We start from the raw sequence: 25892 nt of genomic DNA on the forward strand, positions 1-25892 counted from the left end.
ACATATCTGGAACAAAGTCCCAGAAAGCTGCAGGTCTGCTGAGACCCTCAGCTCCTTTAAATCAAGATTGAAGACTTTTCTGTTTGCTGCTGCCTTTAATTGAACCACATTCAATTCATATATTAATCAATTTCCTGCATTTCTGCATTTTACTACTGCATTTTATTTCTTGCACTGTTTTTTTAAAATGTTTTAATGAATGTTCTTAATTGTTTTTAAATCTCCTTTTCTTTTGCCTTATGTTTTGATGCTTTTAATGGTTTTATGTGAAGCACTTTGAATTACCTTGTTGTTGAAATGTGCTATACAAATAAACTTGCCTTGCCTTGCCTTACAGGGAGGGACCAAACCTCGAGGCAAGAGTCTCGTGGAGTCGTGGTCCCTCTGGTGGACCGCAAGGGTTTGTTCATCACCGACAGAGAGGCCCTTCAGTTTGGGCATCAATAACTGAAGGATTTACTCCTGTTTCACTTTTGTTAGTTTCAAACAAAAGGCCTCCTATTTGTTTATTACGAATTATTTCCTGATAAATTAAAAATTTTGACAGGGAATACAGTTTGTAGTGTCACGGGTTGTCCCTAGGGTGGGGCACTGCAAAAGAGAGCATCAAACAGGCACAATCAGACCGTAGAAACAAAAATAAAGGTTTTATTGGCCCATCTCACTGGCAGTTCCTTTAACTCCAAAAATCACACCTCAAACAAAAAAGTCCATCAATCAACCTAAAGTGTCCCGGAGGAGAAAGGGGTTTCTTCATCCAACAAAGTACTCCCACCCTGCAAAGTCCTTGGTCTCGGTTCCTCCAGGTATGCGTCCTCTCTCCTACTCCGGGCCCCACCCCTCTGCCGTGGTGCTCTCCCCTTTATTCCGTTTCCCAGCCCTGCCTCAATTAGGGGCCTTAAGCACCTGCAGCTGGGTGCATGATGAGGCAGTCTGGGAGCTGTAGTCTCTAGCCCGGTGGCCATTTTGGGTTGTGGGCCCTGATCCTGGGTGAGGATGTAGCGCCCCTCCACAACCTGTCCCCTTGTGATGCCACACGTTTTAATGAATCAAATTAAAATAATGAATACAAATAAAAAATGAATTAATTAATTATTTTTATTTATTTTTATGATCAAATAAAATAATAAAAAATCGTGCGGGGTCACCCCATATCACGTAACAGTACATTTTTGGCTTGTCTGTTATTTGTCTTCCATCATACTGTTTTTAGTTATTCCATATACAAAAAAGTTGATAGTGTTATATGGAGTTATAGCTGTAAAGCTGAATTTTTGTGATGAGCAAACACATGGGTCCAAGACAACGTTTCTATCCCTGGGACGGTTGGGACAGATAGGTGGGGACGGTTGGGACTGTATTGTTTAAACAACAAAAAACAGACTTACACAAGACAACGGCGTATTATAGTTGAATAACATTCACTGGTAAATTGCTGAGTGAATGTTTACTCAAGTGGCAGTCAGTCAGACTTATTTTTCCCCCTTTCTTAAAGAAATCTGTGAAGAAGTAACATTGTGAATATAAGGCGTTCAAATTGAGAATTTAATTTCTTCAATTTAAATGATAGTTTTAACCCAGAACATGAACCCAGAACTGTGGCTTTCACATTTGGGTTGGTCTCCAAAAAACATGATAAAGTGTGAACTTTGCTTAACTTGCTGCAAAGGGAAATTTACATGTAATCATATGACCGTATATAGCTGCAAGCAATGCACGCTCAATGTACAGCATTCACTGAAAAGGGATATATAAAATGTTATTTTGTTTGTGTCCTTTCCCCACAGACTCGCAAGATGGCGGTAAATTGGCCAGGACTGGTGTCCATAGGAGTGTTTTACATGATGATACTGGGCACGGGTATCTGGGCATCCAGGAAGTCCAAACGTGAGGAGAAGAAGTGCACGGGGAACCGCAGTGAAGTCACAATGGTTGGGGGGCGGAACCTAAACATCTGGGTCAGCATCTGTACTATGACAGGTAAAAATAATGATGATGACAATAACATCATAGATTCTCATAGTCACTGAATGGGGCCTTATGCGTTTGTAAGAGCAAACCATTCAGGGACATTCATTTTGAAATCAGGGGACTCAAAGCAAATGTTTAATTTTAATCTATTTAATTCCATCTATTTCCAACTCCAATCCACCTGGGCATGCAATCAATTTGCCACCTTTTTTACTGACAAAATTCAGAAAATTAGACAAGCAGTCAGTGCCTCCACATCAACCACAGGATATGTGTTGTCCCGATCTCTGAATAACATCCATTCAAATATCATGACACAATTTCATTCAATCAACCTTAGAAGCCTAGAACACATCATACAACATCTGAAGTCATCCTCCTGCTGTTTGGATATTCTACCAACACACTTTTTCAAAAATATTTCAAACTGCATGACCACTGATCTTTTACAAATTGTAAACACATCCCTTCTCTCAGGTGTCTTCCCACAAGCCCTAAAAACTGCAGTTATTAAACCACTCCTAAAGAAAGCTAGTTTAGACTCCGCAACGATGAAAAATTATAGGCCAATATCAAACCTCCCATTTTTAAGTAAAATAATTGAAAAGCGGTTTTCCAACAGCTGACCGACTTCTTGGCCGTAAATAACTGCTTTGATGTTTTCCAGTCAGGCTTTCGACAGCACCACAGCACTGAAACTGCTCTTGTTAAGGTCTTCAACGACATTCACTTGAACATAGACAATGGCAGAAGTTCAGTCTTAGTGTTACTAGATCTCAGTGCTGCATTCGACACGGTCGACCATGCCATACTCCTAGAAAGACTAAACATCTGGGTGGGACTCTCTGGCACAGCACTTAACTGGTTTGAATCCTACTTGAAGGGCCGAGAATACTTTGTGTCTGTAGCTGATTACACATCAGAGCTGACTAAAATGACATGTGGTGTTCCCCAAGGTTCAATACTGGGGCCTCTTCTGTTCAACATCTACATGCTTCCACGAGCTCAGATTATGGAAAACAACAAAGTGTGTTATCATAATTATGCAGACGACACACAAATCTACATAACTATGTCACCAGGGGACTATAATCCCATACAAGGGCTGGGTAACTGCATTGAACAAATCAACAACTGGATGTGCCAGAATTTTCTTCAATTAAACAAAGATAAAACAGAAGTAATTGTTTTTGGTACCAAGGACGAACAATTGAAAATCACCGCTCAGCTTCAGTCACTGATGTTAAAACCCACAAACCAAGCCAGAAATCTAGGTGTAGTTATGGATTCAGACCTCAACCTGAACAGCCATATCAAGACAATTACAAAATCAGCCTACTATCACCTGAAGAATATATCAAGGATTAGAGGATTTATGTCTCAACAGGATTTGGAAAAACCTGTCCACGCATTTATCTTCAGCAGACTGGACTACTGTAACGGTGTGTTTACAGGTCTCTGTAAAAGGTCCGTCAGAAAGCTGCAGCTGATTCAGAACGCTGCAGCTCAAGTCCTCACTAAGACCAGGAGGGTGGACCACATCACTCCAGTTCTGAGGTCTTTGCACTGGCTTCCTGTCCAACAAAGAATTGACTTTAAAATCCTGCTGTTGGTTTACAAAGCACTGAATGGTTTGGGACCAAAATACATCTCCGATCTGCTGCTACCTTATGAACCATCCCGACCCCTCAGGTCGTCTGGGACCGGTCTACTTTCTGTTCCCAGAGTCAGAACTAAACATGGAGAAGCAGCGTTCAGTTTTTCTGCTCCACATATCTGGAACAAAGTCCCAGAAAGCTGCAGGTCTGCTGAGACCCTCAGCTCATTTAAATCAAGATTGAAGACGTTTCTGTTTGCTGCTGCCTTTAATTGAACCACGTTCAATTCATATATTAATCAATTTCCTGCATTTCTGCATTTTACTACTGCATTTTATTTCTTACACTGTTTTTTAATTGTTTTTGAAATATCCTGTTCTTTTGCCTTGTGTTTTGATGCTTTTAATGGTTTTATGTGAAGCACTTTGAATTACCTTGTTGTTGAAATGTGCTATACAAATAAACTTGCCTTGCCTTGCCATGCCTATTTATAATTGGTGGACCTAGTTTCATGAAATCTCTTTCATATTGCCTGTATGTGTCCTGTTGTTTTGCAGCCACTTGGGTGGGAGGAGGCTATATTTTGGGTAATGCTGAAGTGGTCTATGATCCAACAAAGGGGTTGGCGTGGGTCACTGGACCCCTTGCGTACATCATAAACTTGGTTATAGGTGAGTGAGGTCAATTACAACTACTAAACATACCAATGAAAACAGAAGGACTTTATCACAGAACCACTAAAGAGGAGGACATTTTATTGGTGATTAATATGTCAGACTGAAAACTTAACTTAAATGTTTCCGTTTGTGTGACTTCAGGTGCACTCTTCTTTGTCAAACCTATTCGGTCGAAGAATTATGTCACCCTCATGGACCCATTTCAGGAGAAATACGGCAACGCTGCCGCTGCTGTCCTTTTCATTCCCTCTCTCATAGGCGATATCTTGTGGATAGCATGTATTCTTGGCGCACTGGGTAAGTCAGAAACAACAACTTAATGAACTAGAAAATGCATTTCCTGCTGAAAATGCATTGGAATGCTGAAAGCTGAAATGAATTGTGAAAAAGTTGCTGAAAATTAAGAAATGGGAGACTACCTGTCTGAAAAACGTTGAAGCCCGAAAGCATTTAAACTGCACTGCTGAAAACCCTTCTAGTTGAAATGTCTAACTATGGTGTCTGTAGCTGAAAGTATGAGAAGAAGAAGGCTTTGAAAGGTGAAGAAGTTGAACAGGATTTGAAGATTTTCTCCACAGAGATCCCATTCATTTTTTTCACAAGAATCTCAAGCTGCTCTTCATTCTAGCGGTGACATCACACACTCTAAGCTGCGCAATACACACCCATTATAAAGTCAGAAAAGGGCTGAAAAATCATAAAAGTTAAATTGCTGCAGTTCAAAAAGTATAAAATATATCAAAAAGCTGAATCATTTTGCAATAGCTCAGGGTTTTCTCAACATTTGAAAGTTGAAGAAGTTTAAGAGGATTTGAAAATATTCTCCTCGAAACCCATTCAAAACAAAATGTGCAAAAAGCTTAATAATTCAAAAAGTTTAAAGATTAGAAATATGAAAAGTCATAGCAGACATGAGCTGAAAGAGCTGAAGATTTTGATCGTTGAACGGTTTCTGGAGCTTAAAAAATGTGGAAGGAGAAGAGTGCCAAAAAGCGTACGGAAGAAGTAACGGAAGAAGTTGAATAAAGATTTGAATGCTTAACAGCATTCCAACAACTAAGTCCTTGCAGAGAGACATTTTACCATAAGTATGACAGATGAGATACATTGAGATATACACAGAGAAAACAGTTGAGTTGGGAGTCAGTATGGTATGTAAACAAGCATCTGAGTTGGAGTTTTTGGAAAGTTGTGCATACCTCAGTCTGTATGGTTACAGGAGGGACGATAAGCGTGGTCGTGGATATCTCCTCCTCGCTGGCCGTGGGCATCTCTGCTGCTGTGGCAGTCCTTTACACGTTAATGGGAGGACTGTACTCTGTGGCCTACACTGATGTCGTCCAACTTGGCTTGATGTTCATTGGCTTGGTACAAACACTACATTTTTAAGTGAATTCAAAGCATTTTAACTCGTGATTTTATAGCTGCTGCCCATCAGCCCGTTCGCATCGTTATTGTGAGCGTGTTTCAGTAGAATGCAGCACGTGCTTTGACTTTAATGCTGTTCAGCTCGTGCGGGACGAATATGCTGTATTTGTAACTCAATTATATTTTGCTGCCTATTTCAGTGGCTCTGCGTGCCTTTCATACTGGCAAACCCCTCCTCTGCCAACATCACTCTTGCTGCAGTCACCAAACTGCACCAGGAGCCATGGATCGGCAGGCTAAAGCCGGAAGAAGCAGGTCGCTGGATGGATAACTTATTGCTAATGGTAATGAACACTTGTAACAGCCCCAAAGTACATATCTTTAAAAAGGCAATTCCACTGAAACCTATTCTACAGTAAATATGCAAGATTGACAAGAAAGACTGCACTGTGATGACATAAACCACATTACCTTAATTAAGTGTTTCATGGACAGCCATTTTTTTTAAACTTGAGTTCAGCACTTATTGTAGAACAAACATGACGTTTCCCCAACATGATTTGTATTCCTCTCAAAGGCCATTGGAGGGCTCTGCTACCAGGCTTTCTACCAGAGAGTCCTGTCCACAGCCACTGATGCGCAAGCCAAAATCACCTGCTATGCTGCAGCAGTATTATGCCCAATCCTTGCCATCCCGTCAATCGTCATTGGGGCTGCAGCTGCATCTACCAGTACCTACATTTAATTAGCTTCCTATTGTCTTTGCTAACTTGGAATAATAATGTCTTCAGTGTTATAGTAGCTGTGATGAGTAATGACCCTGCTGAGTTGAAATTGTGCAGCAATGTGAACATGTCTGTTGTAATTAGATGTGTTCAATGTCTTTTTGTCAGATTGGAATGAGACCAGCTACGGTTCTCCCAGCCCATACGAACAGGGCAAAGCCGGGATGATCTTGCCGATTGCCCTTCAGCATCTTTGCCCATTTTACATCTCAGTGATTGGTATGGGAGCACTTGCTTCCTCTGTGATGTCATCGGTTGACTCTGCACTTCTGTCTGCCGCCTCCCAACTGGGCCGAAATATCTTCAAGAACATCTTCTACAAAGGGGTAACTTCTTACATTACTGTAGAAATGACATGAGAGACGAAGCATTTCACATATAATGATGCGTCCAACATTTAAATTTATAGGAAACCAAGAGTGTGATCCATATTTTCGTTTCATAGAAGTAAATACCTTGATGACTTTCTCTGTTTCAGGCGTCAGAAAAACTGATTATTATCGTGGTTAAAGGGTCAATCCTCCTGTGTGGAATAATGGGAGCAGGTCTGGCCATGACAACAAAGTCTGTTTATCTGTTGTGGTTCATCAGTGCAGATATATTATACTCAATGATGGCTCCCCAGGTGATATGCATCTTCTACTTATCTCGGAGGGTGAACCACTATGGCGCCTTTGCTGGCTTTGTGTTGGCACTACTGCTCAGAGCTCTGGTGGGAGAACCAGCGATAGGCCTTCCTGACATCCTGCCCCTGCCGTGGGACAAGATGGTGGACGGTCACCGATACCGCCTGCTCCCTTTCCGCACTGCCATCATGCTCACCACCATGGCGACTATGTTAGTAGTATCATGCTTTGCTTCGTGGTTGTCTGAGAAGGGGTTGCTGAGAAGAATAAGTGACGCTGAAACAGACACACACGTGACTTACACGGCACCGGTCCAAACGGATGTGGAGGAGACTGAAAGAACAGCCTCACTTATCCGCTCTACTTGAACACTTTTCACAATGCATGTGGGTGCTCCAACTTGAGAGTGGGTTGTGTCTAAAACCCTATCACTGACTAAAGGTACTGATAAATACAAAATGAATAAATCGAATAATATTTTGGTTATGAGTCTTATTTTCCTTTGAGGCAAGGCACAGCGTTGCCCCTATACCCTGACGTTGCATATTTTCAACAATTGCAGCAATTTTTAAAAGGAGACTCTCGAACAGGGAGAGGGCCGATCAGAGAAAGGGGTCCCAAACAGACAGTTTGTGGGCTGCACGGTGGCCCCAGGATGTAAAGTGAGTGTGCAAGCATGATACAGTCATTTTACACATTTCAGTTTTGACTATGTTGTGGTTTGGATAATTGACTGTAAAGACGGCTTGTGTCTTAAGGGCATGTTCTCAAACTGGTTCACTGTTTGCAGATGCACACCCAAACTGAAGATGTTCTTCTTATTCCTCACATTTCTTTCAGCATCTTTGGGTCAGCATCTGTACTATGACAGGTAAAAATAATGATGATGACAATAACATCATAGATTCTCATAGTCACTGAATGGGGCCTTATGCGTTTGTAAGAGCAAACCATTCAGGGACATTCATTTTGAAATCAGGGGACTCAAAGCAAATGTTTAATTTTAATCTATTTAATTCCATCAATTTATAATTGGTGGCCCTAGTTTCATTAAATCTCTTTCATATTGCCTGTATGTGTCCTGTTGTTTTGCAGCCACTTGGGTGGGAGGAGGCTATATTTTGGGTAATGCTGAACTGGTCTATGATCCAGCAAAGGGGTTGGCGTGGGTCACTGGACCCCTTGCCTGCATCATAAACTTGGTTTTAGGTGAGTGAGGTCAATTACAACTACTAAACATACCAATGAAAACAGGACTTATCACAGAACAATACCGCTTCAAGGCTCGTTGGTCAAGGCTGCAGTTAAATCTTTCACAAGACAAACCAGTAAACCAGTCCTTTGTTATGTGCTGCCATTTATTTTTCTCCAAAACATCAAAAAGTTATATTGCTTCATGGCTTGTATACACGGCAGCTCACTATAGCAGAAGGTAATGGAGTAGATACGATTCACAGTACATTTGCATAAAGTTTACTGTGTCCAAGCGAAATAAAACTGATCATACTTTCTTGTGCTGCAGCAATATCACGGCACCTACGGCTAGAAAAAAAAAGTCCTAATAAACACAAATCAGCCTATTTTCACTCTCAAACAAAAGCAGAGGAATTGTAAGGTTAACAGTTGAGGGTTACATACAAAGAGTGATAAAGGTCATTTTGAATCTCTACAGTTTCCACAAAGATAAAATGTTTCCTGGAGACACTACAACATTTTGTTACATTATACAAATAATCCAAAGTCACATGCACTGAAATATTTTGTGTTGTATTGTTAACATAATGCACATTTTTTTGTAATTACAATGATCACCAGTAATTAACAACTGCAAAAATAATAAGGAGATGATCTCTCAAAGTGTGCCAGCTTAGGGTAACTTGATTTCCTAAAACTCGTTTTGTCACATGTGAAAAACAGTACTGATTACTCGAGACGCTCCACCTGGCCGGAAAAAGACTTGAGGCCACCGATCATAACTCAAAGTGATCTTTAAAACTGCTGATAAGAAGAAAGAACATGATTCTAACATCATTCTAAATGTTTTCACTACCCAGACCATCATAGTGACCTGATCTCCACCACGAGCTAACAAACCTTGAAATAACTTCAAGCCTTTGAAAATGACCCGGTCCAAAGGGACATGTCCGCAGTAGCTATCTGACTGAGTTCGTCTTGATTATATCGGTGATCCGCACCAGCTCTGGAACCCCTAATCCGAGCCTCCCTATTCAATACAAAATGGTGTTTCTTTGATTAATAATCGTCGCTGCCCTCGTCTTCCTCATCGTACTTCCTCTTGAGCGAGTGCTTCTTGTGCTTACCCCGGTGTCTCCGCTTACCGGCGAACTCGGGGTTTGCGTCCCGCAGGTGCAGCAGCTCGTGCCTCTTCAGGAGGCCCGGGACGGAGTATCCCTTCCCGCACGTTTCACACGTCCACGGCTTCTTGCACGTGTGAGTACGTTTGTGGACGTTCAGGTGGGACGCCAACTTGTAGGTCTTCCCGCACACGTCGCAGCTGAACGGGCGCTCGTTGGTGTGCAACCGGATGTGGACCTTCAGATTCCCGACCTGGGTGAAGGTCTTCTCGCAGATGGAGCACCGGTAAGGCCGCTCCCTGGTGTGGATCCTCAGGTGAACCCGCAGGCAGTACTTGCTGGAGAACTTCTTCTGGCAAACGGGGCACGGGATCTTCGCTTTGGGCACGTGGTCCTGCTGGTGCCTCTTCAGGTCGGACAGGTAGACGAAGGTCTTGCCGCACTGGGAGCAGAGGTACTGGCGGTCGCCGATGTGGTAGCCCATGTGCCTCTTCAACAAGCTGGGCACGAGGAACCGCTTCCCGCAGCGCTCGCACATGTGAGGCCGGTCTCGGGTGTGCCAGCGCTCGTGGTTCGACAGCTTGAACGCCGTCGGGAAGCTTTTGCTGCAGTGCTTGCAGGGGAACGTCATCTGGCTCGTGTGGCACTCCATGTGCCGTTTGAAGTAGGTGGACTGCGTGAAGCCCTTGTTGCAGACGTTGCAGTAGAAGGGCTTCTGGCCGCTGTGGGCCAGCATGTGCTTCGTCAGGCTCTGCAGCTTGTTGAAGCACTTCCCGCACTGGCCGCAGGCGTACGGTCGCGCCGTGCTGTGGGTCTTCAGGTGGTTGTTGAGGAACGCCTGCGTTCTGAAGCTCTTGCTGCACGCCGGGCACGCGAACGGCTTCTCGCCCGTGTGAATGCGCTCGTGGTCCATGAGCTTGGACTGATACGGGAAGCTCTTGTCGCACACGGCGCAAGAGAATCTGTCCGCCGGGGGCCGGATCTGCTTTTTTCTTCGAATGCTGGGCTTCATGTCGTCCCCTGCGCCGAACCTGGCCGGCGGGAGCGGCGGCAGGGCCGGGAGGGAGAGCGAGTTCGTGGCAATCTGCGACACCCACTGATGCAACGTGACCCGCTGGGTCTGAGGCTTTTGGCCGTCTTTCGCTCCCGCGTTGCCTGCACTCTGTGCGGGTTTGATCGGCATTGGAACTACCCGGAAGGGGATGGATTTCAAGGGAGGCCGCTGTGATTCCGGTTTATCTGCCGCCGCGCCCTCCCCTGTGCTTTGCAGAGTCATGGCAGGCTGTTCCTGTGCATAACTTTTCTCTTGCATCACATTCTCCCCCTGAGCTGCTGTGGGGACACTCTTTTCCTTTTCAGCAGCGTTATCGGCTGATTTATGAGCGTGGCGCCCTCTCCCCCGTGTTCCAGCAGCTGGGTCTGCCGGGCTGTCGGAGGCGTCCGACATCACTCCCGGGTCTTCAGTGTCACTGAGGGGGGCCGGGGTGGGTTCAGGGACCTCTAGTCGCTTTGGCGACTCTGGTGGCGGCGGCGGTGGTTCTACTGGTTTGGGCCGGAAGGCGAGTGAAGAGAGCACACAGTTTCCCACCGAGGATGAGATTGTGGCTGCAGAAATGGATAAAGGCTTTGTCAAATTAATTTTCACCGTATTAACTTGTCAATCTTCAATGACTTCCTTTTTCTCTCTGTGTTCATCAACCTGAAGTGTACCTTTAACACCAAGGAGTCCCTTGGACTGCTGGTGCAGGAGGAGCGTCTTCAGGTCCCTGGTGTCGGGGATGAAGCCTCCACATGCCTCCAGGACAGAGGGCTCCACCGAGATCATGGCACCAAGCTGAGGTACAGAGGCAGGAAATGGAAACAACGAACGAGTTAACAGTAGGGGTGTAACGGTTCACAAAATCCACGGTTGGGTTCGGTACGATACAGTGGAGACACGGTTCGGTACGTTTCGGTACAGTAGAAAACTATAAATGCCAGAGAAATGTACTTGATTTTAAAATACATTTATTCATTACAACTAACATTGTGAAGTTATTCTTTGACTTTGAACAATGATGGAACTATACCTGAGTGACCCATCTTCTGGGGTGTCTTCTTAGCAACACATAAGCATAAAAAACAAAAACTGCTCCTTAATGTTATGTAGTATTGTTACTTACATCTTGCTTACATCTTGTATTGTTACTTACATCTTGCAAAAGAGATTTTTTATCTCAATGGGACTACCTGGTTAAATAAAGGTTTAAAAAAACAAAAACAAATTTTTTATTTATTTATTTATTCAAACGTATTCGGTTCGTCATGCGTACCGAACCGTGAGCCTCGTACCGAACGGTTCAATACGAATACGCGTATCGTTACACCCCTAGTTAACAGTACAGTTGTATTTCTACCTCACGTGTTTGTACACACCTGGGAGAGATTGGGGACAGGAAGAACTTGCTCCAGCTTACACACCAGACCTGCGGTCAGGGCCTGCAGCGCCGTGTCAAACTTTGTGCCGTACTGAACAGGGAACACATCCTGCAGGGAGAGAAATGTGTTGGAGTTACACGTCACTGTGACTGAAACCGTGAGAAAATGAGATAGAGGAATTGAATGTGCTTTATCGCCACATGCTCGGTGTTTCACATCCTAATGAGCTGCAAGCGTGTACTTCAAACAGGAAAATGGCAACCAGCAACCACATTAAGACGGATGTGGAACAATAACATAAATGCACACCATCTGGAATAAAAGACAAAGTAATAATGACATTAAAAGATGCCGATACCTGGAAGAAGCGCTTCCTTTCAGCTGGGTTTTTAAGCAGATTCTGGACCAGCACCATGAAGTTTGTTTGAGATTTCTCCACTTCTGCATCCTTCTGTAACACAGCAAATACTGTGTTAATACTCACGCATTATGATTGTAGGGCCGAGTGTGTTGAACAGACGTAAATGCACGCCGTGTTTAAAATAAAGTTCCCCTTCTTACCCCTAAAGATGAAGAGACCTTCAACTTATTTATGAGGGTTTGAATAGCCCTGGAATCTGGTGGTCCGTCTTTGTGAAGCAGATCCAAAATGATCTACAGTAGAAAACACAAGTTATGAATCTGCGGCATATCTGCTGTAAACACAAACAATAAGTCAGCTGTTCTGATGGTTAAAAAAAACAAATCTCACCCTGGCTCGCAGCCCCAGGACGAGCTGGGCGGTCTGCTTGAAGGTGATGAGATCGGGAACAGTCTGCGTCACCATGGTCACAAACTCCTCCACTTTGCCGTACTGCTTGACGTTCCTCTGCCGTATGACCTGCCATATGTACGAGTACGTCAGCTGTAGAGGGGACGCCATGAGGCGGAGGGAGGACAGGGGAAGGGAACCTCCACCTGTGTAGAACATAACACAAAGGTAGCATCAGCACATCTACACGCGTTTATTAGCTTTAACTTGTGCACTCTATTTCACTTATTTCTATTTTGAACTTTGTGTGTTTCTGTTTCAATGCAGTGCAACTAACTTATAGTTCATAAATGTCCCCCCTCTATCAGTGATAATGTCCATTGGGTTCGTATACTGGGTGTTTAATACAAACTACCAGCAACAGACCATGCTATGCAGGGGGAGTCTTTAGCGGCTGTAGGGGGCGCTGCAATGCTAAACCCTGCTTTGATCGCTTGCAGATAAGCTGTGCTGATGGGTTGAAAGTGTGCACGTTTGCGTGTGCACGCGAAGTAGTAGGGAGAACGAGCGCCAAACTGTAACGTTAGCAGAGTTAAGATTCAAACTTCCAGTCGACGGTGCGGGGCTGCGTGCTTTCACCGGTTCATCACTGTTGATATTTAACGCGATGGAGCGCTCGATCGGGACATCCGGAGGGGAGGATGGTCTAATTTAAAAAAAACAAGCCGCCTGGACTGTCCCCGCTAAAGCTAGCTCACCACCAAACATCGCCAAAATAACCAAACAGACTTTAATACACGCACGTTGACTTGTGATTAAAAGCAAGCAGTCCGTTTACGGCAGCAGATGTCGTTCGTTGCGGATCATTTTCTCACCGCCAGCTACTGTTAGCGTGCTAACGTTAGCTTAGCAACTTACCCGCGGTATCAGATCGTTTCTCCATTCTGAGCCCAGGGTGTGGAGCTAATTCATGAGCTATAATCAAGCGACTGCACAAATAGGACAGGCAATGTTACAGTTTACCCCGCAATATCATGTTTTAAAGTAGATAACCGTCTTTCTCCCGGCAGTCAAGCCAGGAAGAATAATGGCGACCACTGCGGAGTGGCTTTCCAAAACAAAAGCTGGAGTGTTTCCGGCGGATGTTCGTATATAAAATAAAAGCACTGTTTTGAATTTGCTGCGAAGGCGCAAAAAACACGGAAACGCAATTAGTTACATGAGTTATGATGGTTATAGCTTAGTTCATAACGTATTTTACCTATAATACCGATATTCCTGCCTTGTTGAAGGGTTCAGTGTATGCACTCGTCCTTTTACATGTCTAAATTAAGTTTTACTAAAAATAAGTAGTCAAATGTCCAATGAAAAGGAGTTACAGTATACAAGATCCAGATCAAAAGCATTGCTCCATGTGTTGCATAACAAACACAAATGCAGTTGTAATATCACCAAAACATTTTATTGATGCTGTCCATCATCTTTGAAATGACATCAAAGTTCATAGAGAACTGAGTAAATGACCTGACAATGAATACATGGAAGTTTGATATCTGTTCTGGGATCTGTACATGCACAAATATGCGACTTCAAAAAACAAGAATAGAGGACTTTTATCAAGCCCCTTTCCGTCTGGTTAACTGAACCTAAACATTGTTTTATTTAAAGTAGTATTGTGTATTATTCTATTCTTTTAATTAAAATGATGTCAAGAACACATTCAGACAACGTTTTACTGACAACAATAATATGATGTATCATTATATACCGTATATTTTTTACATTGTTGACAAATAGTCATAAAACATACATATAATACTGACATTATTTTGTGCATGGGCCATTTGCAGGGGGTACACTAAATAATGTAAACATTTCACATAAAGGGACATCGACCAAATCACCATTTGTAATCTGCTACAACTTATTGTAGCAAGCTTTGCAATGCTGATTTAGTTACATCAAGGTCCTAATGTGTTTTCACAGAATGTTCACAGTATTTTGTCCACCCCCTTTACATTCGTGACTTGAACCGGTCCATTATATATTTGCAACATTAGAATTGTAGAAAAAGTGAGTTGTATTTTGTAAGTGATGTATCTTGTAACAAAATAACTTAAATATCTCAAATACACTTTCACAAAATACAGACATTCAAATTATACAAGTTGTTCACCAGAAAGACAAGGAAACAGCTGTAGACCTGAAAACAGTTTAATAAAGGTATATCTTCCCACATTTCATTGATGAGTTTTGAACGTAAATCTTTCGAATACAGAAAACTTATTGAAATACTAACCATCCTCTGAAGATGAGGCTCCATTGCCTGCGGTTGGGAAAGACTCTTAGCCTGTTGATTCATAGGGATCTGCCGACATCAGTCGTGTTTGTAACTGGCATTTCCTCCAGCCTACGGCCACTTCTTTTGTGGCAAGAACAAGCCCTCCTTATGCTTCTCGCTGAGCTCATCCGTCCATCCATCCATCTATCCCCATCTCCCTCACTATCCCTCGTCCTGTCCGCCCATCCCTCGCTCTGACACATACAGTACAAGAGCGCTCTCACTCGGGGAGTCATGTTCTCATGACTGAACATGATTGACTCAGTGAATAAGGCATTAAAAACACACTCGCTGTGGCCGAGCAGCAGCTGTAGATCACTGGGCAACAGCTTTGAGACACAATGACGGGATTCAAAGGGCCTCTGCTGGTGGCTACAGGCCATCTGGTCAGATCTTTGATACACAAAGTGGGACGCTTGTTGAAGTGTTGTTTGCGACGAGAAGGTTTGCAATTTGTGACAGATCAGAATAATGTCAACAAGTATAAGACAAGCTGCAGTAGATCACATGCAGCTTCTCTAATCGAGCTTTTACCTCCTATGCATGTACTTCTTTGCATTTACCCCTAATGCGTTTCAGTAGAAGCCCGAACACAGGAGCAGGTTTGGGAACAGTGTGTTGACTCTTGACTCTACAACAGTAAAAGGACAAAGGTCTCTGTAACCATCGGGACACAGCCAACAAATTGATGATGGGATTTCAAACTCAGAATGAAATCTTCCCAAACAGTGTGGTATCATTTGGATGTGAGGCTCCAGCGGTACGTTTGATCACAGCTCAAAACTGGAGAATTGGCAACACCCTCAATGGCAATGGTTCAGAGTGGCAGCAATGAAAAAAAAAAAAACTTGATCTGCTCAGAGAAGGCACGCCAGATGCCGCTAAACACTGGCCAAGACGAGACAATTAATGTACTTCACCAGCCATTTGGGGACATAACCAGCCATTGTGTAGTGAGTTCTTCCTCTGGTTCCAAAAAAAAAAAAAGCCCCTCTTTGGATGGTTAAGTGCAAGAAGTGCCCGGGCAAGCTGCCTTCACAGCAGGTGAGTTTTCTCTCCTAGCTCGGGTCCATGCACTCAGATGAGTGAAAGCAGAGGAAGAGTGTCAGACCACACTGGGTTATCCAGCAGGCTCCTGCCACTAACAGAATAACCTGGAGAGTGAGTTGTTATACTGCGGTCCAGATTTCCCTCTTGTATTAATCATGCTTCATCCGCTCTCATGTTCAGGGATTGCCTCCCCCACTGGCTGAGTGTCAGCAGCGTGGGTGAGTGTCTGAAGTGGGATGGAGACAGACACCGTTGGGATCATGTCAGAAGGGACCATTTGGCTATTTTCAGTGTTGCACACTGCTAAAAGCCTCCCAGACTTGACCTAAAAAAAAAAAAAAAAAGGATAAAAAAATAAAAATCACACTCACAATCTGAACAGTGTTCTTAAATCCGGTTTTCTATGATAAACAAATGACAGATACTAAAACTCTCCAAAGCGGAAATCATGACATTCGGTATCAACAGCCTCAAAGTACTGCTGAATATTTGATGAGCACTTGTTCATTTTTACAAGAATTGCCTTCCTGGAAAAGTGCTCACCAAAGTGAAGGCACATTATCATGTGGTCGTTATTTAGCTGACCCACCAAAGGCACAAAAGTGTCGTTGATGGAAATTTTACCACTAAGGACGGAAATTTTAGATGGGGGGGGCTCTTAGGTCTTAAAACCCCAAGAGAACTACTATAATTTGAGCTGTACACAAACTGAATAACTTATTGTGAAATGGCTTCCAGCAGAACTTTTCATCTTTGAAGAGCCGGGAGGCCATGCTGAAAATAGCGAGTTTTAGAAGTTGCAATCATAGCTCATTGTGGTGTATAATTTATTCATGCCTTATGAGTTTGACATTATTGCCCTTTTATACATACATGCAATTATCCGCCTGGATAGTGTGTTGACTTAGTTCCAATGTACTCAATGAAGGAACACAAAAGGAGCTTTTACAATTGCAGACAGGTGTAGCAGCTCCAATGCTCACAATGACAATGCGAACATATGGACGTTTAGCAGGTGTGTTTACCGTCTTCACCATCTTAGTCTCGTGTAAAAGAATAATAGTTTGCTTGGACCATTTGAAATTGTGACCTGTTGATGGTGCTGGTTGAAAGCTTTTCATGTTACAAGAAAAAAAAAAATACTCTGTATCTCTCAAAAGTATTCTCAGTTGGTTCACTTACTTACCAGGTACACGATGAGAACAACACAAGCTGTGAAGGGGATGAGAGCCAGAAGCAAGGGAGTTCTCTTGGACCAGCTGTACTCGCGACCCTCCTCCCGACCCCCTGGAAGACGGAAATATGATTGGAAATTTCGCAGACTACAGTTGCACTGTAGAAATCTGATGGTGGGTTCGCCAAGTAGAGACGATTCTGACGGTTCCATCACTCACAAATACGGACTTTTCTTCCATTGTGAGATAATAAGAACGTACTAAGCAGGCTTTCACACGTACTAGCTGCATGAGACTTTTAATGATTAAATAATTCCTTAAATCATCTGAATTGACTGTGTGTTCAAGCTTACATATTTGGTTCCTATCCCCAGCTGTGTGTCCTTGACCCTAAATCAATATCTGCCCACTAATAGGCCACTAAGCTGCTTTAGCCATTAAATATTTAAAATGTAAATGCTAATGAATGGTTGTACCTGGTGTTTGTTGTGGATTAAGGCACGGCGGCGGCTTGCACGAGAAGCCGGATGTTCCTTGAGAGGCGGCATGTAAGACGTCTTTGATGTAGTCAAAGTAAAGACCAGATATTAAGCTCCCTTCCTGATAGTGACACTGGAAGACTTGCATCGCTGTTTCCTGGGGAATCAGACAACAAGCAGTCCTGAAATATTTCTCAAATGTGCAATTACATGCGCAGAACGGCCCCCGAAGGACCAACATATTACGCACTCCTCCCCAAAACTGAGCTGCAGTGCCTATTTGCACAATCCATCAGGATTTACTCACCAGTTCCTCATGCTCAAAGGTGAAGCGCAGACTCTTCAGCATTGCAATGAAGACAATTATGTTTTCTCTGTTGGAAGAGATGGCACCGAACATGCCGGCCAGCTTCCGAAGGCTTTGCTCCAAAGGATAGATGTTCAACACCACCCAGCACGTGCCAGCCTGAAGATGTAGGTACCAAAGAAATTAGCGTTCTTTCGCTCAAAGTTATATCATCTGTTTGACATTATTTCTGCTTTCACATCTTCCTATACATACCACTTCTTTGGGAATGTAACTAACAGGAATCACATAATCGGAGGGGATATTCTGCTTCTACGGCGGAGATCAAAACAGAAACAGGTTTTATTGGGACAATATTTTGGCATACGGACACACAGATCATGTGACAAACATGTGAATGTGATACATGAATTTGATATGTATGAGGAGCTGTAGCAATTCAGTAAACTCACCAATAATGACAGCTTGCTTACATCGTCGGTTATCGGCGTCCCAAATTTTCCGGAGCAGAGATTCCAACTTGTGAACAGACTCAAGAGGAGACAAGGTGCTTTCAAGATCTAACAGAAAAACAGACAACAGTATGTGTATACAGGGTACAGGTCATTGAAAGTAGGGTTTTAAGTAGTGTATCTAATTTGACTGAGGATGCTTTTCGTCGTCTGATTTTGTTCTTAAACATGCATACCGTTAACTAAAACTCAATAATGAACTATTTCTGTGAAGCATATCAAGTCTCTGAGCGTCAACCCTAATAGCCCCTTCTTTAGGGCTTGTTAAATCAGTCTACACATGCTGAAATTAAACGCTAAATACTATATATGTTAAAAAACGGAGCATTATCTATTTCTCAAACAGAGGATCCAATTCAATTTCGTACTTTTACTTTGTTAACAAGGATGCAGGTGACTTTCGTTCAAAAGTACAACTACTCCTTGGTTTTATATTGTATCAACCATCGGTCGATTCATTGATACATAATAAAAAAAACATTTTCTGATCCTGAATTGTGAACCTTTGTGACGATTAATCAAGAAAATATTCAGCAGATGAATTGAAAAATGAATTAATTGCAGCCCTAATCCAAAATACAAACTCATTTTACCCCTTTCATCATAATCAAAAGAACCACTTCAGCACCATGACAGTAGAGGTACAAATGCACAGGAATAAAAACTAACGTTGATCTGACAACTGTTGGGTTTCTTTGCATCTTTAAAGACTAAAATGCGAAACATGTAACGAGCTCAAATCGGATGAATCCGGCTTCAAAGTTGCCAGGACGACAGGCAGGAATGTGGTTCTCTTCAAGGGGATTCTCATTCTCGTAAAATATTATCTCGCAGCAGGATGAAGATACTATGCAGATGGACTTCTGGGAGCACACATGATATCCTCTCTATTTAAACATACTGAGTGAAAGCAAACGGTGTCCTTTCACTTAATGTACCCTTTTTCCAAGCCTAGACGCATTAAAATACCTCTTAATGAAACCGTTAAAGGAAGTATTCTTCAGTACTTTTAGTCTTACACTGAAAAGTGGATGATGTTCAGAAATCAAATAGGCAACATTTCATTTAACCATTAAAAACTAGAGAGGAAACACAGCGAGATGCTTTGTAATTCTTTCTGATATCACCCTTACTCCAAACACAAATATTCATTCAGCCATTTAAAAAGCACAATGTGGGAATTGGGAATTAAGCCATGTGATACAGCTGCATCAGTATATGAGTCTGTACGATTTTACAACACACAATCAGTGCAAAAAAACAGAAAGAAAGGAAATTCTACCACTTACTTTCTTCCTCATATGGAGCAAAAATCCGTGGTTGCTTCAAATCCGGTGCGTTAAATGAAGTCTTTTCAGTTCAGAGACAGAGCTCATTGTGTGCATGGTGTCCGAGCGTGTAGTGAAACTTGACGATGGAGCTGGTTGGTCTGCTTCCAACCCCGGACAGATTGGTGAAGTCGATTGGCGCGGTGGAGAGGCCGCCTACAGGCTGAGTCACTGTGTCACACACTGACGCTGTCAGACTTTTTTCCACAAACTCCCACGTATCAACTTGTTGGTCAGGAGAAAGTGGGCGCTTGTTCTCTTGAGGGAATATCTCGCTTAGAATATGTCAAGGCTATTCCTAAAGCTGTTTTAAGAAAGTGAAAATTTGATGATAAGAGGTTTTGTTCATGTAGGACAATATGAGGGTAGCTGATTTCCAGCCATCATTTTTGCTTCATAATTGTTTCGACACGCAATGCTCTGCAAGTGAAGCACAGGCTGGTGGTGTCTTGTGTTCAACGTGTGCACAATGACCTAATGTGAAAAGGAGAACTCTGTACACCCAAGTTAGAAAACGCAACAGGCACTCTGAGCCGAGTCATGTCACATGTGGAGCAGGTCACATCTAAATATAACCCAGACGAGCTTTATGAACCCCACGAGAAAGAAAAACACACGGGCTGCGAGCTGGGGTGCACTTTCAGATCGTCAGGTGAGACGGATTGATACGACTAACAAAATTCAACTTCCATTTTTTTTTTGTGGTGTCATCTCAGATGTAACAGATTCATACTCAAGTACTCACATTTCGAGCAGGGGTGACACTGTGCCAGCAGCCCTCTGCTGATAAACAAGGCTGCATGCCTGCAGCCGTGGACAAAAGCATAAAGTACAGATAGATGTAACCGTAACATGTTGGAAGTTGTGCATGTTGCTCGATTTTTGCACGGAACTGTTGTTTTGATTTGATGACGATACTCCTCACTTTTCCCCCTTGATATAGAAATGGATGTCTTTGAGCAGGAAGGCATAAATGAGGAACTTATCAAGTTTGCCATTGGAGAGAGCATTCAAGATGCCCACAAGTTGCCATGTTTGATACAAACTAACGGGTATGAGAGAGTCAAGAATGTCCCAAATGCTCTAACTAAGAGGGTTATGGATGGGGCTACCAAAAGGACTTCTTTAATATTTACTATTGATACAAATTGAGTGATGGGCTAATGAACACTTTTACAAAAGATGTTGATTCTAAGTTCACGGGAAATCCTGAATTAAATAATATAAGGGTAATCAACGCCTTTTATTTGACTCACTATTCTCCTTTGCATCAGTAGAAAGGAAGCAAACAGTGACAACTTCATGATGATAATGGCAGCCATTCACAAAGGTATTATATTGTATCATTATATTATATCGTTGTTTTAGCCCAAGAATAAGTGCACGTGGCGTTGAAGTTTCATTCCTACGAAAGTTAACCTACAAATAAACACAAACGTTCGTGTCTGTATGCATGAACTCGCTGTGTTCACCCCATGAATATTATAAAATGCTTCCCTGGGAGTCCTGCGTGGATCGTGCTCGTGTCTCCACAGGTGATGTGTACGCGCTGCGGGAGCTGTCAGGTTGTGCGTCTGCCTTCAGAGAGAGCGACAGCAGCAGGCAGCTGCCTCTGCACGCTGCAGCTGTGCAGCCGCAGCCGGAGATCCTGCATGTGGTGCTGCAGGGTGAGAGGCTTAACCGAACACCATTCAGCATCTGCACTTTAAAGGAATGTACATAGGAGTGAACATATTTTCAACTTTAGCGTTACTGTACTCTTCGTAAGCAGTGTTGACGTCCACAGACGTGGCCCTGGAGGAGCGGACAGAGGGTGGGGACACATCGGTGACTCTGGCAGCAGAGGCCGGCCAGGTGGAGAACATCAGGATGCTGCTGCAGCACGGAGCTTCACCACACACCACCAACAGCAGCAATGAGTCTCCTCTGCTGATTGGTAACACACACACACACACACACACACACACACACACACACACACACACACACACACACACACACACACACACACACACACACACACACACACACACACACACACACACACACACACATCAAATGTTGGCATGCCAACACGCTAAACTAAGATGTTGAACGTGGTAAACATTATGCCGGCTAAGCATCAGCAGGTTAGGAACATGCTGTTAAAGCACCGCTGGTCCCTAAAATGCAGCTGCACAGAGCCGCTGGCGTGGCTGTAGTCTAAGCCTTGTTAAAACATCTGTAACTGCTGTAGACATTAGCCGAATAAAGTTTTTTAACATCAACTCCGTCATGAATAAGACATCCTTCATCCGTCATTAGTATGGCCGTTTACCGCATTACCTTGTTTTGTCGTCATTTTGTAGCAGTGAGACAGAGGTCGTACGACATGGTTGCAACGCTCGTCATGGGCGGGGCCTTTGTGGAGCAGGTGTGTCTCACCAAGTGGACGACCACCCATGAAGCTGCGAAGGTGAACAGCGCTGCATTGATACGGGCTAGAACAATGAGCGAATCAGAACTCAAGATCCAGGATAAAGTTCACATGTCCTCCTTCCCTCCTCTCATACCCTCTTTCCTATACCTTCTTTATGTCCTTGCCTCCTATCGCTTGCACCAGGTGGGTTGTCCAGCTATTCTGATGCTGCTGCTTCGACACAGAGCCAAAGTAACTGCCAGAGACGGGCATGGGGTGACTCCTCTGGGGATCGCAGCTGAATATGGCAACTCTGAAGTTTTGGATCTACTGATACAGCAAGGTAAAACACCAACATATATTGTGTACTGCTTCACATCTGTCATGTTTGTATGAGGAGTAACGCCACACAACCATTTTTCCTCACCGTGTTGCATTTGTCCCCGTGCTCCACTAGGTGGTGACGTGAACGCCCAGGCCAGCAATGGAGACACAGTGCTGTACGATGCATCTGGATCTGGAAACCTGGACTGTGTCGAGCTGCTCCTGCAGCACGGAGCCAGCCCGAACGTAGCCAGCTGCCCATCCACAGAGCTGCATACGAGGGACACGCACTGTGAGCTGACCTCCACGCAAAAGAGCACCCCGATCATCCCGAAGCCCTGGATATGAGCATATTGTCACGCCTAAAGAATATCTGTTTAAAAAGAAAAGATAATCTAGTTCCAGACAGACAGAAAGACAAATTAACATTATTTTCCTGATTCTTTGCAGCCTGATCAGACTGTAACATGTCACTCTCTGCACCTCACAGCTCTGCAGTGTTGTCACTGTAGTCATTTCCACAAAGAGCCTTCTGTTTATCGCTGTTTTGCAGTTCTGTCACCGAACAACACTGTGGCTCAAACCGCAATCTAATGAACATTTTTCTCGATGTCCCATTTTCCTCTTTTAGCATTTGTTTTTCACTGTGTTTCTCTCTCTCTCTCTGTGTGTGTGTGTGTGTGTGTGTAGAGTCCTGAGGACTCTCATCCCCATCACTGCAAAGAGAGCTGTCCGTCTCTCGGGCCAGAACCCCGTCCACTCAGCAGCCGATGGGGGACAGGTCGAGTGTCTGGAGCTGCTTCTCCAGAACGGATATGACGTCAACGCCTTGCTGGGCACACACATCTCTGGTGGGGCACAGCTGGATGCTAAACCGTCTCTCCCGCACACCTGCTCAAAAACTAATTAAAACTGCCACTGCTAAAGATTTATAACTGTTCACTATGGTGAGAACATTTGATTTTCCTGCTGTGGTGTAACCCGTGGAAGCTTTTCTAAATAGCACCTTTTTTTTTTATAAATGCATCCTGTTGATTATAAGCATATTACATTCAACTGGCATCATCTTTCAGGTGTTCGAGACAAGTGTAGCATCATGACTTTATTCATCTTTTAACCTGGCCCCCTGATGAAATGTGAATCTTGTTGCAGAGAACTACGGGGACCTCAGAAAGACTCCTCTGTACTTTGCTGTTTCAAACGGTGATGCGACCTGTGCCGAGATGCTGCTGGCAGCTGGAGCGAGCACTGACCTGGACCCGCTGCAATGCATCCTGGTCGCTATACGCGCCGAGAGGTGTGTGTGGCACACACACACACAAGGCATTCATTTTATAGCTCACGTACACAGTTGGTCTGGTCTGATGTTTGGCCATTTCCAGGCATGAACTGGTCCAGCTGCTGCTGTCCTATGGAGCAGAGGTGAATTGTTACTTCAGAGTGATCACCAACACAATGTTCCCTACTGCCCTGCAGTACAGCCTGAGGGACCCGGTCATGCTGCGACTGCTGCTCAACAGTGGATATCAAGCTTACAGGTAAGTCGAGCAACTTTAAAGATTTAAGTTTAAAGATGCTTTCTGTGATTAGGAATGTCAGTAAAACACGTTCAAGCACTGAGATGATTGAGAGGTTGTGTTTAAAATCGTTTTCCATTTGAACATGTCATCCCCGCAACACTGTCTGTGGTAGGTGCTTCCATTGTTTCCATGGTGAGAGTGAAGAAATGGACAGTACCTGGATTGACCTCCATAACCAAGCCTACCAGATTTACAGCGAACCTGACGTCATCTCAGTAAGAGCAAATCCAGGCAGACATACATACACGTCTGTGGTAGACTCCTTGGTAATAAAGATGAACACAGAGTCAGCTCATCAAGTGACCAATAACCCACCATTTCTTTTTTCTCTTTCAGTTCTGTGAGTTTGTATCGGTGTCGTGGCTCACACATCTGATCGGCGGTGTCGTAAGGATGCTCCTGGAGTACGTCAGCCACGTCGACATCTGTCCCGTCCTCAAACGAGTCCTGGAGAAGACGCCCGAGTGGGACGAGATTTCTGACACACTGAGTAAAACGTCAAATCCTGCGTTTTAAAAAAACAGTTACACGGTGTTAAAAGCCATGGGTGTTTTTTTAAGAATGTGTTTGTTTGTGTTCCCAGGCAAGCCGCGTCCTCTGCAGCAGTTGTGTCGACTGGTAATCAGAGGTCACATGAGCCTCAGGGTGCTGAATGACCCTGAAGCCGTGGCTGCTGTCCCTTATCCCCCGAGACTGAAGAACTACCTGACCTACAGACAGTCCTCTACGTGAAACACACGTTCCTTTATTCATGCGTGATTGAAACACTAATTGTAAAAATAGCCGATGGGAATATATTTTCCCTCAAAGTCCTTTTGTATTTAATTTGTTAAGTTTTATATGAGCTGGAGTGCCTTGCAGTGTGCGACTATGTCTACCATTTCTTTTAAGTGTCACAAAAGAAGATTCATATTTCCTCCTTGGCATTAAAATGTCTCTTTTCTTGTTTTGCATTGACATGTCCTAACACTATGTCCCTTTTTCTAATAAATACTGAGATGATAAGCTTTGAAATCCATCCTAGTTTACCCCTGAACAGATGCAGTATATTATATTCTGTGTTGCCTTACCGCTTTCTTTCTATTTGCGTCGAGTGTAGTTGTCTTAAATGTACTGTACACTCATGCAGGTGTTTTCACTTCACACTAATTAGACCTCTGCTCAAGGAGAAGTTCTATGAGGTCACCAAACTGCGTCAACCAATCAGAGTAAGTATGAGTTGTCCCGCCCCAACGGGTGCAAAGGAGTGGGAGAGAAATGTCAATCAAGGGCAGACCTGAGAGGAGGTCTAATCAGGCAGGTTAAGTGAATACACCTGTGTGGGTGGACAACATTATTCTCACTTTGTGCTGGCTATAAGTGTTCATATTGTATAACATATATATATAATAATATTGCATTGGATTTATTATAAGTTTTTTGTAATGAACAATGATGTAAAAACTCCAGTAAAAACTGGAGTAATTGTGGAGTACTCATGTTTACTGAAGTTTACTGAAAGTTGAAATAAACAAAGCAGCGATAATGTTTTGTTCTCTCTGCGTGTTAACCATTCTGAGCTTGGTCTGGCTGAGCGACACCACACATTGTGACGTAACAGCAGGTTAGCACAGACAGAACTATCAGCTGTTGAAAGCCCTCAATAATGTCAGCATAATGCTGCTTCTTTCATCGTGTTCTCTGCGCCAGAGTGAAAGATTTGGAGTAGTGATTGTGGAGTAGCTAAGTAAATAGTAAATATGCTCTGAACCAGATCTACATTCTAAAAAAGAGAAAATTATAAACTTACTAGTGAGGTCAAGCTACTTTATATCACTCATACTTTAGAGCAGTTCTGTGAGGCTGTGCTTTAATCTAAATGCTAATGGTATGACAGCATGCAAACTATG

The 25892-nt window shown here is 43.5% G+C and overlaps 4 protein-coding genes across 4 annotated transcripts; 2 read left to right on the forward strand and 2 right to left on the reverse strand.

Annotated features, from left to right (window-relative positions):
* Positions 1-1796: 1796 nt before the first annotated feature.
* On the forward strand, positions 1797-7393 carry LOC306796095 (high affinity choline transporter 1-like; the record flags this gene model as incomplete). Its single annotated transcript, XM_079294873.1, has 8 exons — positions 1797-1980; positions 4127-4240; positions 4388-4543; positions 5466-5614; positions 5815-5958; positions 6192-6345; positions 6508-6725; positions 6878-7393. 8 exons carry the CDS (start codon positions 1797-1799, stop codon positions 7391-7393), a joined length of 1635 nt encoding a protein of 544 aa, XP_079150999.1.
* A 989-nt stretch (positions 7394-8382) lies between these two features.
* On the reverse strand, positions 8383-13608 carry LOC306796028 (uncharacterized protein). The gene is made up of 7 exons (XM_079294796.1): positions 13428-13608; positions 12510-12715; positions 12320-12412; positions 12117-12209; positions 11756-11866; positions 11051-11174; positions 8383-10945 (listed from the first exon to the last, which is right to left on the reverse strand). Exons 1-7 carry the CDS (start codon positions 13450-13452, stop codon positions 9279-9281), a joined length of 2319 nt encoding a protein of 772 aa, XP_079150922.1. The 5' UTR covers positions 13453-13608; the 3' UTR covers positions 8383-9278.
* A 1605-nt stretch (positions 13609-15213) lies between these two features.
* Positions 15214-19758, reverse strand: LOC306795994 (uncharacterized protein). Its single transcript, XM_079294749.1, has 7 exons — positions 19663-19758; positions 18314-18421; positions 18117-18173; positions 17862-18020; positions 17552-17711; positions 17087-17187; positions 15214-16225 (listed from the first exon to the last, which is right to left on the reverse strand). The coding sequence occupies exons 1-7, from the start codon at positions 19672-19674 to the stop codon at positions 16061-16063; spliced, it is 762 nt and encodes a 253-aa protein (XP_079150875.1). The 5' UTR covers positions 19675-19758; the 3' UTR covers positions 15214-16060.
* A 555-nt stretch (positions 19759-20313) lies between these two features.
* On the forward strand, positions 20314-25501 carry asb15b (ankyrin repeat and SOCS box containing 15b). The gene is given in 14 exon segments (XM_079294927.1): positions 20314-20753; positions 20979-21031; positions 21237-21368; positions 21473-21637; positions 22050-22156; positions 22304-22442; positions 22557-22670; positions 22673-22715; positions 23114-23274; positions 23576-23720; positions 23806-23961; positions 24116-24218; positions 24340-24493; positions 24587-25501. Coding segments are annotated over 14 exon segments (1728 nt in total). The 5' UTR covers positions 20314-20646; the 3' UTR covers positions 24736-25501.
* The last annotated feature ends 391 nt before the right edge of the window (positions 25502-25892 follow it).

Source organism: Melanostigma gelatinosum (assembly GCF_949748355.1).
Source record: "Melanostigma gelatinosum genome assembly, chromosome: 22".
NCBI lineage: Eukaryota > Metazoa > Chordata > Actinopteri > Perciformes > Zoarcidae > Melanostigma > Melanostigma gelatinosum.